We start from the raw sequence: 15999 nt of genomic DNA on the forward strand, positions 1-15999 counted from the left end.
TGTGTTTGTTTTGGGGTATTTTTATTTGAAAAAGATGACCGCCCCTCTGTTTTTGCAACAGCACACGCCATAGTGCAAAACGAGCAGCCTTCCAGAATAAAAACAATCCATAGCTCCTGAAGCAGGTTCGTCAAGTAGCCTGAAATGAGTCAAGCTCATACCGGAAATGGAACATTTTTCGGTACAAAATGATGATAAACAAATGAGTGCACATTACAAACCCATGATTTAATGCAGCATAAGATGTAGAGTACTTCAGACTGACTAACACATGAAGCTAAATCCAGGCCAGCAGTGCACAGTACGCAACAGAACCACATCAGAAACCACACACAGCTAACGGGCAGATCAGTAAACAGCAGTGTCACAGAGAAAAGGGGGGTGTATTTCACTCACCCAATTAGTAGAGAAGGGCCATCCTCCTGTCTTCCACAGTGGGGAAATGGTCAATAATCATGGTGTAGAATATCCCACCAGCCTCTAGGTCCTCCACAACATTAGAGTCAATAGATATTTAGCTAGCAAACTAGCTTCTGAAGTCTTGCACCACCAGGTAACCGCTCCTTGTCAGAATCCCTCCTTTTTCCTCTCCGGATGAAGCTCTAGTGGTCTTGGAGTTGGCCTGTCATAACATTTCATTTTGAAGTGCTATGTAATTTGGTAAACGTTTTCTTTTTCTTAAACTCCAAATCTCCACTCACCTTAACTGTGCTTGCTAATGTTGTTGTCAGACTGTGATTTGATGACCTTGACCTATCACAGGTGACAGGGGCCTCAGCTGATTGGTCAATTCCACAACATTTTTCACCAAGGGAGGACAATAAATACAAATGACATGCATTTGCCCAAGTAATGTAACTCCAACTCAAACTGCACACATGTGTAATAGTATCCTATCTTTATCTTTGTGTTTATTAGTAGGTTGGTTTATTACGATGTATTTCATTGATTGTGTTTATTTTATATTGTGTTATATATCTATCTCAAAACAACTTGGAATCAATCGATTTATCTAATCTAATGTCCCGTTCCATTGAGCTGTTTTAGTGTGAAAGGCTCCACCGGAAGCTTCATCCATGAGTTGTGTTGACTTGACATTGGTCAGTGACGCCATCTTGAAATTGTCCCGACCAGAGGAGGCGAGGAGGAGACGGACTTGGGAAAAGCAGCTCGTCCTGAACTCGATAGCTGCATTAGCTACACGGATTAGCGGCAGCTTGAGTGGTTATTGCTAACATATGATAGTGTTTCCACTTGTTCATTCAAGTCATTTCGACGGGGGAAGGTTGTTTGGCCCACTTTGGAGAGGGCTATCACGGCGGAGGGAGCCTCGGTTGTTTCCCTGTTGGAGCGGACGGAGCTGCCCCGCCACTATCGGCCGAAACTGAGGCTTACACGCGGAATACAACAACAAAACACACGGTCCCAGCCTCCGGTTACCGCGGTAGGAGAAGTAAATGATTATTTGATCATCGTTTCAAAGCTATGCGACGGAGCGTGTCGAGGAGAAGTTTGATCGGAGAGCGAAGTGCGCTTGATTTCCAATCCGATGGATGTTAGCCCTGCCCGGCTGTGGCTCGGCTCCCTGCTCCGCTGCTGTCAGAATAACAAAACAACAACAACAACAACAACAACAACACGTCTGTTCGTAACAATGCTGCACACACAAGTATTTGACAGCCCCGGCTTGAATGCCAAGAAGACTGCTTCCATTGCTTGTCTGTAAACCTGGAAATACCTCCAGCCATCCCCTCCTCTTCTTCCTCTTCTTCTTCTTCTTCTTCACCCCCTCCTCTTCCTCCCTTCTTCTTTTTTTGGACTAGTAAGGCTTGCATTGCCTGGGATTTGTGGATTTAGACTCGATATTGACATTGTAAAGATGTCCTTTTTGCAGAGACAGAGCTCTGTGGAGCAGCAAGACATTTAATTGGACTCTTGAATTTGAGATTTGAGATTTGTGTTTTCTTTTTGTTTTTTTTTTGCTTTTTTATATTCTCTTTCTAGTCAGAGGATCAGATTCGGATGGAAAATGGGAGACGCCACCAAACTGGCCTTCGCCGTTTTCCTCTTCTCCTGCTCTTCAGGTGGGTGTGCAGGGGGGTAATATATGGCTTATTGTCAACTTTGGTGAACTCAGTGTATTGTTCCCTCTGCAGAGTTGCAATGCTTTTATCTGTGGAGAATGCAGAGGGGAGTTAGTGTGCATCCTCCATGTGTGTCTATACATTGTATATGTGTTTAAGATATCAGTATTGAGCCAAGCTGGGACATGGAGACCTCAATTGGTCCTTGAGGGGCCTCTCGTGGGAAATACCAGTACAAATTGGGTTTAAGCTAAATTCCATTACATAACTACTCTGTCCTCTGTTATTTTCTGAGTTGCTGTATAAACAGAAGTGCAATAAGTACATTCTAACATGAGATGGATATAGAATACTAATTTGTGTGGTGAAAATAAAACGTGGTTAATGTCTAAATGAATGATCCACAACTTGTATACAAAATAATAACGATAGCAGGTATGCATTCATAGCCACTGAATAAGCTTTGTATCTTTAATCCTGTCATGGCTGCTAAAATATATCTGCTCAAAAGGTCATGGACATTTTGGGTGGCAGGTAATCAAGGTGTAGGTGGGTTTAACCTTTCATTTTATACCGCACACAGTTCAGTTTCAGCAATGTGTATTATACCATGAGTAATTTGTTAACCTCCTCACCACAGCAGAGCAGTTTCCACCCTTCATGTTGGAGAACATTCTTTATGCGTCCCCATTTCCCAGGGGTGGATGCATAATAAATGTCAGCGGGGTCAGTGAGGTGATAATAAGCTGGAAAGGGTCAACCATGGAGGGCTATTCCTGCAGAGCATAGAAAGAGATGGCATTTTTTCTGTTACTCAATGCCAATCTGATATTAGGTAAAGCATTATATAAGAAATCTAAACATTGCTGTCAAAAAAGAGTTTGAACCTTGCAATGTTAAAACCACTGTTTTGGGTCTAATGGTGTAAAGTCCAGTTGATTTTCCAGTAGATGCAGCCCTGTTCCACCTCTCTAAATAAGAGAATCTCCTCACATAACACACACATGTTAAAAGGTGTTGTGTAGGACCATACAGTGGTCCTCTAATGGGTCAGTCACATACATGAATGTGATGATTACTGGCTGAAAAGGTGATTGATGGTTTTACTTTGCTATCTGTTGACTAGAAGGTGATTGACAGGAGGCAGATCCTAACGCAAACACAGATTGCATCAATTGAAAGATGAATCTGTCGAAGAAAACAAAACTCGACCTGGAGGCAGCATTCTGATTATTGTGTACCAGCAGAAATGAGATGACTGGAAAGTGTATTATTATTATTATAAAGCAGAGAAGGAAACTTCAAAATGTCAGTCTGTGCTTTTGCAACTTTTTCAGTTTTCTGTGGAAATGATCTACCCAGCTTATAAAATATCCAGTGTGTTCAAGTAATTCCAATTAAGACTTAAGAAATAGAAAGGTAAAATCAAATCTGAAGTCACAGTAGAATTGTCCTTTTACAGCGAGCCCAGGGGTGTCTTTGAGGAGAAATTAAAAGGCTTCTCAAATACGGTAATAGTTAGGGTTGGTTGAAGTGTAAGCCAGGTGCTGTCTTTATTGCACAGTGCAGCAGATGATTATTTCGCTCGCTCATTACCGTCTGAAGTGGGGAAATGAAGGGTTCCTATTTGAGGTGGTATAATAATCCTCGATGAAATCCATGTTGAATTGGCACAGCTCAAGACTCCACCAAGAAACCTGCGATAAGGGAAGGGCTCTCAGCCCACAGTGCTTCATTTGATTAGGTGACAAAATATTCAAGATAACATTGAGATGTGTATTCAAAGATGCAGAAGACCCTGTTTGTAGAAGCTGTTTGGCAACTAATAACTCAAGTAACACTGTCTTTATTTGGTTATGTAATGCTATGTTGTACATCACACTAGACAGGGAGCCATGAAATGATACTGGTCCTGAACAGCAATGAGAGAGAGCTTTATCCTCCAGTTTAAAATGATATGGAACAGACAGAAGCAAGCATGCTTAATCAGTCAGTCTATTGACAAATTAGTTAGCAAAAATTGCAATCGATTAGCTGTTGTCTCGGCCTCTTGGACACACAGATTTCTGTTTTAAGTCATGTTTTGTTAGAGTAAATTGAATATCTTTACTGTGAAAACAAGCAATACGTGAATGTCGCCATGCCCTGTGCACTTGTGATCGTTATCTTATTACTGTTTCTGACATTTTACAGAGAAACAATTAGTTTATTGACAAAGCATGTGGCAGATTAGGCAATAGTAAATGAATTGTACTTTGCAGTGGTGAATAGTTTAAAGAATACACGTTTCATGGAATTCCTTCTCACAGTTTCTGGACATTTATTAATACCCAAAGTTTCTTAATTAAGCCTTAAAACCAGACAGGGCTTGAGGAATGGAGGGTGTCAGTTTCCACACAGAAAAGGCATAGATGTGAAATGTGACCTGGTTTAATGTTGCGTTCAGCTGCTGCCGAGTGTTTTGATCCACTCTGGCATGTGTAAATGCTGCCGTAACACATGGCGGGTCAAGGTTGCCTGCCAATGTGTTGATGTGACAGGATAGTAAACGGGTTTCATGTGTGAGTTTTGCTACTTTGGGCTCAGTTTTGAAATTCCTACTGAAGCTGGAAAAAAAAGCCTTCTAACTGATAATGCGACACTGCAGCAGGCGGATGTTGAACCCTGGTCATCTGTTTGAAATGCGACCTCTGCCTGAGATCTCACGTGGTCTTCAACTGCAAATAGGTAAATATTTACTGTGCTGCCTCAGGAGTCATGGCAGTTTAGATCCTGCTAGATTTCATGGGACTGTGAGCTAGGAGAAACTTAATGGCGATTTAAATAATGTGTTTATTTATGCCTTGATTGGGTTTCAGAAATGATAGAAGAGGGTCTTACGTGTATCAACAATAACCCATGTCATATACAGGCTATACAACGTTGTGATGTACCCTAAGCCAGCAATATCTTCCATTTAATTGATATGGTTGTTAGCAAGCATATGATGTTTGACCCTATGACCGGCTCATTTCTCCTAATGACTTAATGAGGATAATTAGTCTAACTTGAAGCAACAAGACTCTGGCCTGTGCCTCCTCTTCTTCTGACATGATCTGAATGCAGCTCACACAATCTGCAGAGGTCATACCCGTGTTTAAGTCATGTTTGCCTGTAATTTAGGGGGAAATGGCTGTTTAGCTTTCTGTATACATCGTCCTCTGAGACTGATGGATGGTTAAGTCGAGCCTTGTGCTCTTCCTTCACATTTGGCCTCCTTTTCTGTACACTGCAGCAGTTTCACACAGACATTGATTCTCTCGCACACCAGTGTAAGGTTACATCGATATGGCGAGGCTGGAGCAGCCCCGGGTTTAAAAAAAAAGAGACCGAAATCCTCAGCAGCACAGCAGATGTGATGATTCAGTTTCAGCTCTGCTTCACATCAAACCTGAAACAGTATCTGAACCCAGTGATCTCACCAGGGTCTCTGTTCTGTCCCATTGAACTGGGGATAACTTTCATCCAGTTGCTATACATGGGGGATTTGGTTAACGGCAGATTCAACTAAGCCTAAGACGTATCTGTGTTTTTCTAAGTGGACCCTGACCGTTGACCTCCCTCCAGAGGACAGAAAGAGATAAAGAGACGTTTTCCTCCAGCATGCAGTTCATTATCAGATCAGATACCTGAAGTATGCATGGGAAGAAAGATTCATACTTTTTGGTTTGTTTCTTTTAGCCAATTATCTATTAAAGTTCAAAGCTTTTTCCTGGCAAAGGACACCCTTTTTCCCAGGCATGTTTATTATTAGAAGACATATATAGCGCTCTTTCTGTTTGATGAAGACAAACTGTGCTGAATCGTTTTTCTGATAACAACGTCACTGAATGGGCGGTGAAATCAAAGAGTAGGAAGCGAGAAGTTGTCCATTTGTGAAGCCTCTGCCAGCCATTCTGAAAACATTTGCATTCTTTGTGGCTGGTGTTGCTTAAGGCTGCCCCTTCCTCTGAGTATATTAAACATTAGCAAAAGGAATGTGGCCTGAATGATATGAAAACTGTAATTGAATGCGTTCTCATTTAATGTAATGTATTATTGCATTGAAACCATTTTCACGGTGACTTCTTACCATCCTGTGCCCTCTGCTGCAGGGCTTTGGATATTTTTTGGACGGGTCTCTGTCCTATTTTCTCCCCTATCTATTTCTAAAATGTTCTCTTGCATAATGCATAAGCCTCCAAACACACAGGTGTATTTGTTAAGGCCAGATGTAGCCTCCATTTCCCATTGGGCCCAACTAGTCAGACTTCTTTGCAGGGCCGTGTATCATTCTGTGCTTTAACATCTTAAAATCCCTGCTAGTTCATGTTGGTAAAATGGTGACCAAAAACAGCATGTTGCCAGATCTGTGAAGGGGGAATTATGACCCTCCTAAAATTAGACCTTGGCCAGGTGTTTGGTGCTCCGTGCCCACTACAAGCAACTTGTTTGGGAAGTCTCATGGTTGCATTTATTCAGTGAAAAATCTACTTTGTCTAAATATGTGCGTTAACATGCACACATTGTGGTAGTCACTTGAAAGACAGCACAGTTTAAAAACTCTCCACCAAAGGACTTTGGATTGACCCAACATTGGGCCAAATTATTTTCCTGCCAACGGAGGCTGTTGTGAAATCATATATTTTGGTCACCTGATCTCTGCTATTTTACATTAGACTGCATTTATATTAAATCAGTGGAAAAGAACAAAACGGCACGTACAACCTTCATAAAGTTGAGTTGCAAACACTATTGCTGTTTTTGTTTCCCGGCTCACTGAACTATTGGAAATCATTCAACTGATCAACTGATAGTCAATTGATTGACCCAGTTCATCATGTGTGAAAGGCTTGGCAGGTAACCTTTCTTTATAATTACACGATAATGTTTCAGCTGATTTTAAAGGCCTTGGGCTTCTTAAAGCACACTCACCACATAAATGACTATCTAAACTTTCACTACAATTAAGAATCATCAAAATACCGTAATTGCTGTTGAGGGGATTTTCTTCGTCAGCAGCTATTGTTGCAACCTGCTTCTGGTATCACCGGGTTCAGGATTGCCACACAGGACAAACCAGTGGAAAAGCACCTCAGAGGTTAAGTAATTAGAGGAAATCGTTTGGGTTTAGTGTAGTTTTCTGAGGCTACAGATGCACTAAATCTTCCATACAGCTCATGTTTGCCAATGATGTGATGCTCTGGATCTTTTTATAACGGCAGTGGTAGGGGCCGTGAAGGGACTGAAATAAAATACATATTTAATTCAGCTTTTCCTGCTTGGAGCAAGCAGAGATGTTGGTAAGGATTAGACAGTGTAAGACAGTAAGAGCCACACTGATACTGATAAATCCGCTCAATACGGTAGCCATACCTATTAATCATAGTAATCAGACTCCATTATTCTCCCGTTTTGCATCTAAGTAGTCTTTTTTGTTGTCGATACAAAGAGTGTAAATGAAATCATACTGATGGTGACTATATAATTCTAACCTACGACTATACCTGAGCGATAATAACATTTGAGTAGGCATGAGGGTCAGGCCAACGAGCCCCCCCGTAACAAAAAGGGTCACGTGTTTGACATCCTCTACAGGCATTCGTCCTGTCACTGCCTGCGTCCTTGAGCATAACCCAATCTGCTCTTCTTTTTGTAAGTCATGCCGGATGAGAGCATCAGCTAAAAGCCTAAAATGTAAATGCAGTCGGAGCGCACCTCTTAAACAGGAAGTGGATGAATTGCCCCTGTAACCATTACTGACTCAAATTAGAACAAAGGATAGGGATGGTGAGTCCAAGGTTGAAAAAGCAACGTCACCTTTCGTGTGTGTAACTTCAGCTGTTAGAGTCTCAAGGTATTCGATAAGCCTATTCCAATATACACAGGACTATTTTATTTTAGTGTGGTCCAGATCGGTCTTTTACTGTAATTAATGCATCCTGCAGATGTTGCTTTATGTGCTTGGGAGCGTTTCAGTCTAGACAGGCTGGCTGCTCAGACTGAGGCCCGGCTTTGATCCTTGATTAAAAACTGCGAGCTGTACATTCATCATGCTCTTGTTTCAGGCTCTCTCGAGGGTCCTCGCCTGCTTTACTCTCCCTCCTTCCTCCTCCTCTTCGTCTTCGCCCGTCTCCTGCCAAGATTCCTTATTGTCATGAAGGTCGTGCTAACCTCTTATCACCAATTCCACTAAAGGGTAATGGTGTACCGGACACACTGCGGACACGCTGTTCGCCTGTGATATTGGGGGTCTGTTATCCGGCCGTTATTGTTGCTGTCACTATCTGATGAACCTCAAATGTTAGGATGCTTTCAGCAGCAGCCATATGGTCTGCAAAAACATCAACAGGTCTTTATTCTGACATTTAGCGTCCCTGTTATACACCTTTACAAAAATTGAAAGAAGGAAGAAAAGTCCAATAGGGATGTGTTCTGAAAGTATAGTCGAAGAATAGCTTTTATTATGCCTTGAATATTAGGCTTTTAAGCTTTTGTAGCCGACTTGTCTTTTGACACTGGCTGCTCACTTGTAGCTCAAACCTTTTATTAGTATTTCCAGGGAGGTGAAGAGGGGATTTGTTTGGTCTTGAAACTCTTGGTTGGCTGACAAGTTTTCTCTTCCAAGCAGTATTGACGGGAAAGAGAAATCTCAGCAGTCACTGAGTCATCTTGGTTTTGAGCAAAACTATAAACCCTGCAGACATTATTTATTCCCGGCATGAAGGGAGTCAAACACTTACTGCACCTGTAATATAATATCATTAAAAATACACAAGTGTTAGGGTTTTATTTGGGCTGTGAGGGGCCTTGTGACCAGTATGTGTCATTACTTTACACTAAATATAAAGAGGAGGCAGCTGATGGCGGCACAGATGAGAAAGAGGGGTTTATTAGCTCCCGACATTTATTGGTTTGTCTTGTACAAATGTGAAGCCGGCGAGTGCAAACACTGAGCGTAATTGAACGTCTTGGAAGACCACGTGAGATGACTCATAATGGAGCGGTGCATTAGTTACACACATCAGCAGCAGTGTGGGCTAACCTTGACCACAGAGTGTATTTCTGTACACTTTCTCCCCTCTTCGCATTTTCTAATGTAAGCAAAGCTGCAGAATACACAGACTTTGATCAAAATGGATGCAATATCAGTTAAAGTCTTGCAGCCCTGCTAATCATCATTATTGGATATGAACTGAGATATTGTTTTTGAAGGTTTGATTGAAGGTCTGTATTCACTTGTGATGGGTGCCTGAAGCACATTCAATAACTTTTCACCAGTGGATTGTGGGAAATCTCTGTACTGGATTCACAAAGGACCAATCTCCACCTACAGTTTATATCATGGTGTTGTCTGCCAGTCTCCCTCCCTCCTCCCCCCTCCATTCTTCTCTTATTGATTGCTTGTTTTATAGAAGTGAATTGAAACGCTCATACCGTCGGCTTTGTGATGTTACAATATCACTGAAAACTCAATACGCAGTTCAGCTTTAAGCCCAAGTGGCACTTAACACACCCTTCAAATAAATCCAAACAATTCAAGTACAGAGGGGATGATGGGGGGGTGGGGGGGCGCAGAGGGGATTTTGCAGATCCTTCTCCACCGCTAGAGATAACGAGGAGTTTTAAATGGCTCGTCATGTAAAGAATGTACGGTATGCAGTGGACGACTGTAGCCCATACACACGAGGGACACGGTATGTTCTTCGTGTGCAAACTGTGCTGCCGGCGTCAATTTAACGGCGAGAGACTCCGGCAACCGGCCCCATCAGCGCTAATTGAGGCGGAGACCAATGGGCGTTTGTCGCTCGGGCATACCAGCGGGGATTAGAGGGATTGGATTCAGTTGCTGAGTGCTGTGGTTTTTAATGCCCCCACCTCACCACGTCCCTCCTCCCGGCCGTGGAAAAGACTGCAGCCTTTGTGACCAGCTCACCCGAGCCAACCCGAGCACCCCTGCCATGTCACGACAGCGTCTGATCGAGCGTTAATGTAGCACTCTGCTCTGCAAAATGACTGTCTGCTGTAAAATAGTGTCTCCACTGCTACCTCTCTATTCATTCAGCTCCAAAATGACCACTGAAATGAATCAAATTATCCACATTTTCCGCTTTCATCATAATAACAAATCCCATCCGTCTCAGGACACATTGGGACACTTATTATTTCCCCCCTCATCTCCTCTCAAATCATTTATATGATTATCACCATTAGATTGTAGACGGCGATAGAGCTCTCTTAAACAGCAATTAAGCACCAAGGCGAACTTCTTATCAAACTTCGTGCTATGGGACTTGAAAATCCGCCGCTAGCGCCAAGATACTGCTCCCCTCACAGTCAGTGGTATCCCATCATGCCCCTGGCCCCTAATGCCTGTAATAGTTGGAAAGCTATTAATGATGTGGAACCTCTTTATCAGGAGCTGCCCTAAAGGAAAGTGCATTTCTAACCAGCAGGGCCTAGTTATTGGCTCCTTCTGATGAGCCATTAGGATGCAGGTTTTTGATTGGTTTTGTCCCCAACACGTCTTAATGACACTGAATGTGTTTGTCCCATCCTTCAGGGGAATAACAGACAAACAAATAGAGCTCTAATGGGTTTCCTAACCTCACACATGCTAATAACATTGATTTATCTGATTTTGTAAGACACCTTTTCAAAGGGAGAGCTTGATCTGATCATAGTCCAATCGAAGTGTCTAAACCCATCTTTACCCCACATCTCTACATTCTTCTCGTACGCAATCTGAAACTGACCGTAGCTCTTTTGCCTCTTTTCCTCCAGAATGTTCGCAGGATATTATTGCTACCTCTATACCAATATTGCAGCAACACTACGAAGAAAATAAGATTTCGTCCAAATGTTATTACCACATGCAAAAGCTGTATTAAGTTTATCTTGAGTTATTTATGTGAGGGAGAGGGTGTCCAATTGCATCAGGAGCAACAGCATGTATTACTGGAAAGCCCAGAGCTCTGCAGTCATCACTTTGACCCCTGGCCTCCCCCTAACTTCTTTATTCCACACTGTTCAACAATCATCACTCACATTTGTTTTAAGCGCATGTCACGCGTATACCCACACATACCAGCCCCGTACCACCATACATCAGCTCAAATCTATATCATCTCCGCCTGGACGCAGATGATAGGGTTGATCCTTGGAACAAATTCCGTCATAACGAACAATCCCCGCTCCTGGCAGCCTCACAAAAAAAGCCTTGATGAATGAGTTGTTTACCTACTTCAGTGCATGTAGTGCCGGGTGCAGGCCTGGCCCGCCAAAATGCCTTTTCATTACGAGGCAGCAGAGCCCTGTGACCAGTCACTGAGGAAACTGGATATCACTTCCTGTATTCCTCAGCAGTCGAACATGCCTGATGGACAGTTCTTGAGTCTTAAATGTCACACTGTAATGCAGTTATTGACGATATAAACTGTATTATTTTCCCTTTTTTAAGAAATGGTGCATCTTTGGAGCTCAGTATCAGCTGTCAGTGAAACCAGAAACGTGAAGTCGTTACTTTCAATATGGCAGCAAAAAAAGGGTAGAAATCAAGTGTTAAGCAACTAGCAACAGAAACAAGTCAAGCATACAATTATCTTCTGTAGTTTCTCCTTTCATAACCCTAAATAAATTGTACATATTGTACTCCCACTCAACCTCAATGCATCCACATTTTCAGAAAACAATTTCTACTTATCTGCACACTGTTATTGATATCATCCTTCATTTGTAGGTTAATGACACATTCTAACTTGTGCGTACATTCAGTGTTGTTTCTCCTTTGTTATAGATTGGTACTATCTTTTAACTCATGTTCAATGTTTATGCTGCCTTAACAAAACTGCTACCTAGTTTGGAACCTTTACAGTATATCTAATCTTATAGGAGGTGTTCAGAACGGAGGGTAAAATGCAGCTTTTCCGCTGAAGTTGTTTTTCTCCTTGGCTGTTAAAAACTCAGAGGAACAGAACTGTTTTTGCCACACGAGCTCAAGGATTCCTAAATAAATCAGACACTTTATCTGTTTCACCAGCCAGCTTAGTTTTTTTAGAGTAGAGCGGACAATCCCCCCCAGGCGTTCGCTGGCTACCTGCCACAGCGACTTAGTCGAAACTTCTCCAACGTTTGGCAGGTGGTTGGTGGTCATTTACCACCCAGCATGCACCTCAATGGCCTGGCCCCAGATCAGACCAGAACCATCTCTGCTGCGTGGCTCCAACCTTATAGACCTCACACTTAGTGATTAAATAGACATGTGCTAATACACAGGATCTGATGCTGCTCTCCCGTGTGCATTTTGTTTCCTCTTTGGCACTCTGGCTTATATTTGAGATGGGAATGGTGGTTGGAGTGAGTGCATGTCATTTGAGCAAGAAAGTGAATTGGTGCCAGCTCCGGCTACTTACTGTCTCATAAAAGGAAATTGCTTGTGGCCATATTTCACAATTGGGGAAATACAGAGTAGATGAACAACAAATAATGCTGTATTTTAGTGCAGTGCAGGAGAGATTTGGAAGCAGAAACTCTGTAATCCATCTATATGAACTATGATTAGGTTTTTCATAGACTAAAACTATTAAGAGGTAGTTACTTTCCTCATCTTGTTAAATCCTTCAATCATGTTTATGAAAAGCGTTTTCAGCAATGGATGATTTTCTGTATTATTTATTCTGGTTGATGTTTTACTGTCAATACTCCTAAATACAAAAAGCTGCTACTTCATTTAATCTTCATAACAGCGTTCTGTTTAGCTCGCTCCCTAACTATGGTTTAGTTCATTCTCCATGCTGAGCACAAATCATGATTGAACATTTAAGCGCTGGGAGCTTGAATCAATTTTGCGGATTTGGTTTTCATTTGAAGCTTCAGGTGAACCGGGGCCAGCAGCAAGTTGGCTGTTTGTCAGCCTTCAGGTCTATCACAGTGCATCTGATCTCGCCATCAAAGAGGGAAGCATCACCCTCTGCGTCCTGCTCTCAGTGTCGAGGCCTCCACCGTATTTCTCGGATTTGGCTTCTTGGAATTGCCTCTACCTAACGTGACCTCTTGGCCGCGATACAAAGATTGAATTTTCGGGCCGGCAGCAGATAATCAGTAATCTCAAGTCGCAGCGTCTCTGCCAAGTTCACAATCTTTTCCATCTTCATATTACACTCTCTCTAGTGAATCTCCTGTTTTCAGTCTAATCGTTCTCTAAAAATCCCGTCTAATTGCCTTATCAGATTCTGTGGTTGCAGGAAAATCTTGCGCTCTTTAAGTTTGTTTCCCATCAGACCGTTGGGGACTGGGAGCCTAATCATAGTGGAATGGAGCATCAGCTAAATGCCCAAAATGTAAAATGTCAGAGTGAATTTCAGAGCTACCAAGCAGCTAGCGAGGGGTGAGGAGGGGTGAAGCAGTTTTTCACAAAGTCCCAGTGGATTGGGAAGTGGGTCGGGTGTTTAGACATTTTGCAGGGGGAGGCATTGCTAAATGTCCACAGCTAAAGTAGGTCGTGGTTAGCCTTGATAGATCTCACATACAACTAGAAGAGAGAAAATGCTATATAATGTCATTCTTTTTCAAAAGGGGTTTGTGTAGGAGATAGAAACATGCATTAGTTAAAGGTGTCATAGAATGGAACACTGTATTCACCTTGGCAGAGTGGAATAAGGAGAGTCGGTACATTGAGCTGACATACCGTGAACCTCACACACCGTTGTTTGCCCCCTTCACGTGCAAATCATGAATATGCATATCACAGCGGTAAAACGGGCCAATTACAACAGTTCCTGTGTGTGACGTCACACACGGTAGTCCAGCCCCAACATTTGCACACGCCAGCTGCTGGAAACACTAACGCTAACACTTGCATAACGTTGCTCTCCAATCTCCGACCAACTGGCTGTTCTTCAAATTCATCGGTTCCCTCCTCCGGTAAAGGCTCAGACTGTAAGGCTGGATGCCAATCGCCTCCATGGTTCATCTCTCACAGTTTCGCAAACTTCACTTACTTCTGTGGGCTCTGAGGCAGCCAGGGGTTGCTCCTTGTAAACCAGCCAATCAGAGCAGAGCTCGTCATAATTATTTAAATGAGCCCCAAATAATGCAGTTCAGCTCGTTTCATTCTAGGACCAAATCATAGGGTTGTAAATGGGTCTGTAAAACCACATGTGGACATTTTTTGGATCAACCTAAGATATATATACCTTCTTTGTAGACATCAGAGAACAATCTAGAATACCAGATCGATGCTTTCCACGGCTCCTTTAAGGAGTTGCGTTGATTTGACTGATTGTGTGCAGATATTCGTCTTGATGAAGAAAGGGACTGACAAAGAGTTCCTTTCATCAATGAAACATAAGAATAACTCTGGGTTATTGTAGGACTTTCTGAGAATTGGCGTAACAGTGACGCAGGTCTTACATATGAAGTGTAATAGATGTTTTTCTTTACCCATTTGCCCCACATATTTAGGTATGTATTAACCCCTCAAAACGATTAACAGCTATTAGTCCTTGATCTTAACCTTTTGATTTCCCTTTACATTTCTATAGTCTGTGACAGATTAAGTATATCCAAATAAAACAACCTGGCTTTAAGCACTGTAGTCGCCCACTGCTGATTTTCTTTCTGGATCATTCTCTCCAACAAACGTTATTGGGGCAAACAATGTAGCCTGTTCTTCTCATGTTTGACATTTCCATGCGTGAAATATCTCCCAAGACAAAGAGGCCTCTCTCTTTTATTGCCTGGATATGTGCCTGTGGGTGGAAGCCCTATTGTATGTCCTTGCACAGTGGCTGGTGTAGGCTCTGCACTCACTGACTTTATCCGCTTTAGTGAACTCTGAGTCAGAAGATTGATTTCCCCGCTTTATATCCTTCATATCCGCCATACTGCCCACCTTTGGCACACGGCGCTATAGGCAGCCGGCCTGTATTGTCACCTCAATTCAGAGCAGTGATTGATTTGAGCTCTTAACGGCTGTATTTACACCACGGCACTGTATTTGCAGTTCACATGGCTCGCAGCTCTCTGACACACAGTGTAATATCTGAATGGAGGCGTTATCAATGGAGCTGTTGAGGTGTTGCGGCTTGCCCTGGCCGACTAGAACAAAGACGTCAGGCTCTTAGTCATGCTTTTTGTATTTGAGTAACGTCATTTTTCAGAAAAACATCAGGCAACAACAACATTTAAGACTACCAACAAAATGTCATAGAAGAGCGTCGTGGGATCAAACAAAGCGCCACATCTTGGTTATCTGTGTGATGTCTCGTGCTTTTTGACGCATATGATTTACTTTTGTTTCAAGAATGTATCCAAGCCTCAATTGGATTGTGGGAAATGATGCTTGAAATGTCCTCAAATATTTTGACATAGTATAGTGAAAGCGATTGATAGACTTTGGGACGGAATAATCTGCAGATTAACTCCAAATAAATCATAAGTTGCAACCCTATTTGAAACAATTGCTCGTATTATATTATAAATAAACCTCTTCTAGTGGCCTTGATGAACTAAAGGCTCTAAATAAATCAAGTGTTGTTATATAGACCTCTATTGATTCTTATTTTATGTATCCTACCCCAGTTCTCTAGCAACACAACAACGGGGCATTTGTTTCACCTATTTTCTGTGTACTGCAAACCCATTATTTTGAGTTGGCTGTAATGAAGTCCATGCAGGAACTCATTCTTTCTGTTGCACGCATTGTAAATCACTCCAGCAAAATGGAAATGCGTATGCAGCGCACCCGAACGTATCGTCCGCGGGGATCAGCGCCAGCATGGCTAATGTTGTTACACCAGAAGTGGCTAATGAGCTCACCTTCCGCTTTACCTCCGCATACTTCTCGGTAATTATCGCCTTCAGCTCCCACGAGAGCCAGTGAAGGGAGCAATGCTTT

At 42.5% G+C, this 15999-nt stretch overlaps 1 protein-coding gene across 2 annotated transcripts in view; it reads left to right on the forward strand.

The window, feature by feature from the left end:
- Window positions 1-1130: 1130 nt before the first annotated feature.
- Window positions 1131-15999, forward strand: part of LOC134860794 (activin receptor type-2A-like) — a 38257-nt gene continuing 23388 nt past the window's right edge. Inside the window, exons 1-2 of one of the 2 annotated variants that reach the window (XM_063877605.1) lie at window positions 1131-1822; window positions 2005-2084. In XM_063877605.1, the coding sequence (XP_063733675.1) occupies window positions 1692-1822; window positions 2005-2084 (211 nt within the window). In that variant the 5' untranslated portion in view covers window positions 1131-1691. Of the gene's footprint in view, window positions 2085-15999 lie in introns of both variants that reach the window. The other variant, XM_063877604.1, reaches the window with a different exon arrangement.

This window comes from Eleginops maclovinus, chromosome 24 (assembly GCF_036324505.1).
Source record: "Eleginops maclovinus isolate JMC-PN-2008 ecotype Puerto Natales chromosome 24, JC_Emac_rtc_rv5, whole genome shotgun sequence".
NCBI lineage: Eukaryota > Metazoa > Chordata > Actinopteri > Perciformes > Eleginopidae > Eleginops > Eleginops maclovinus.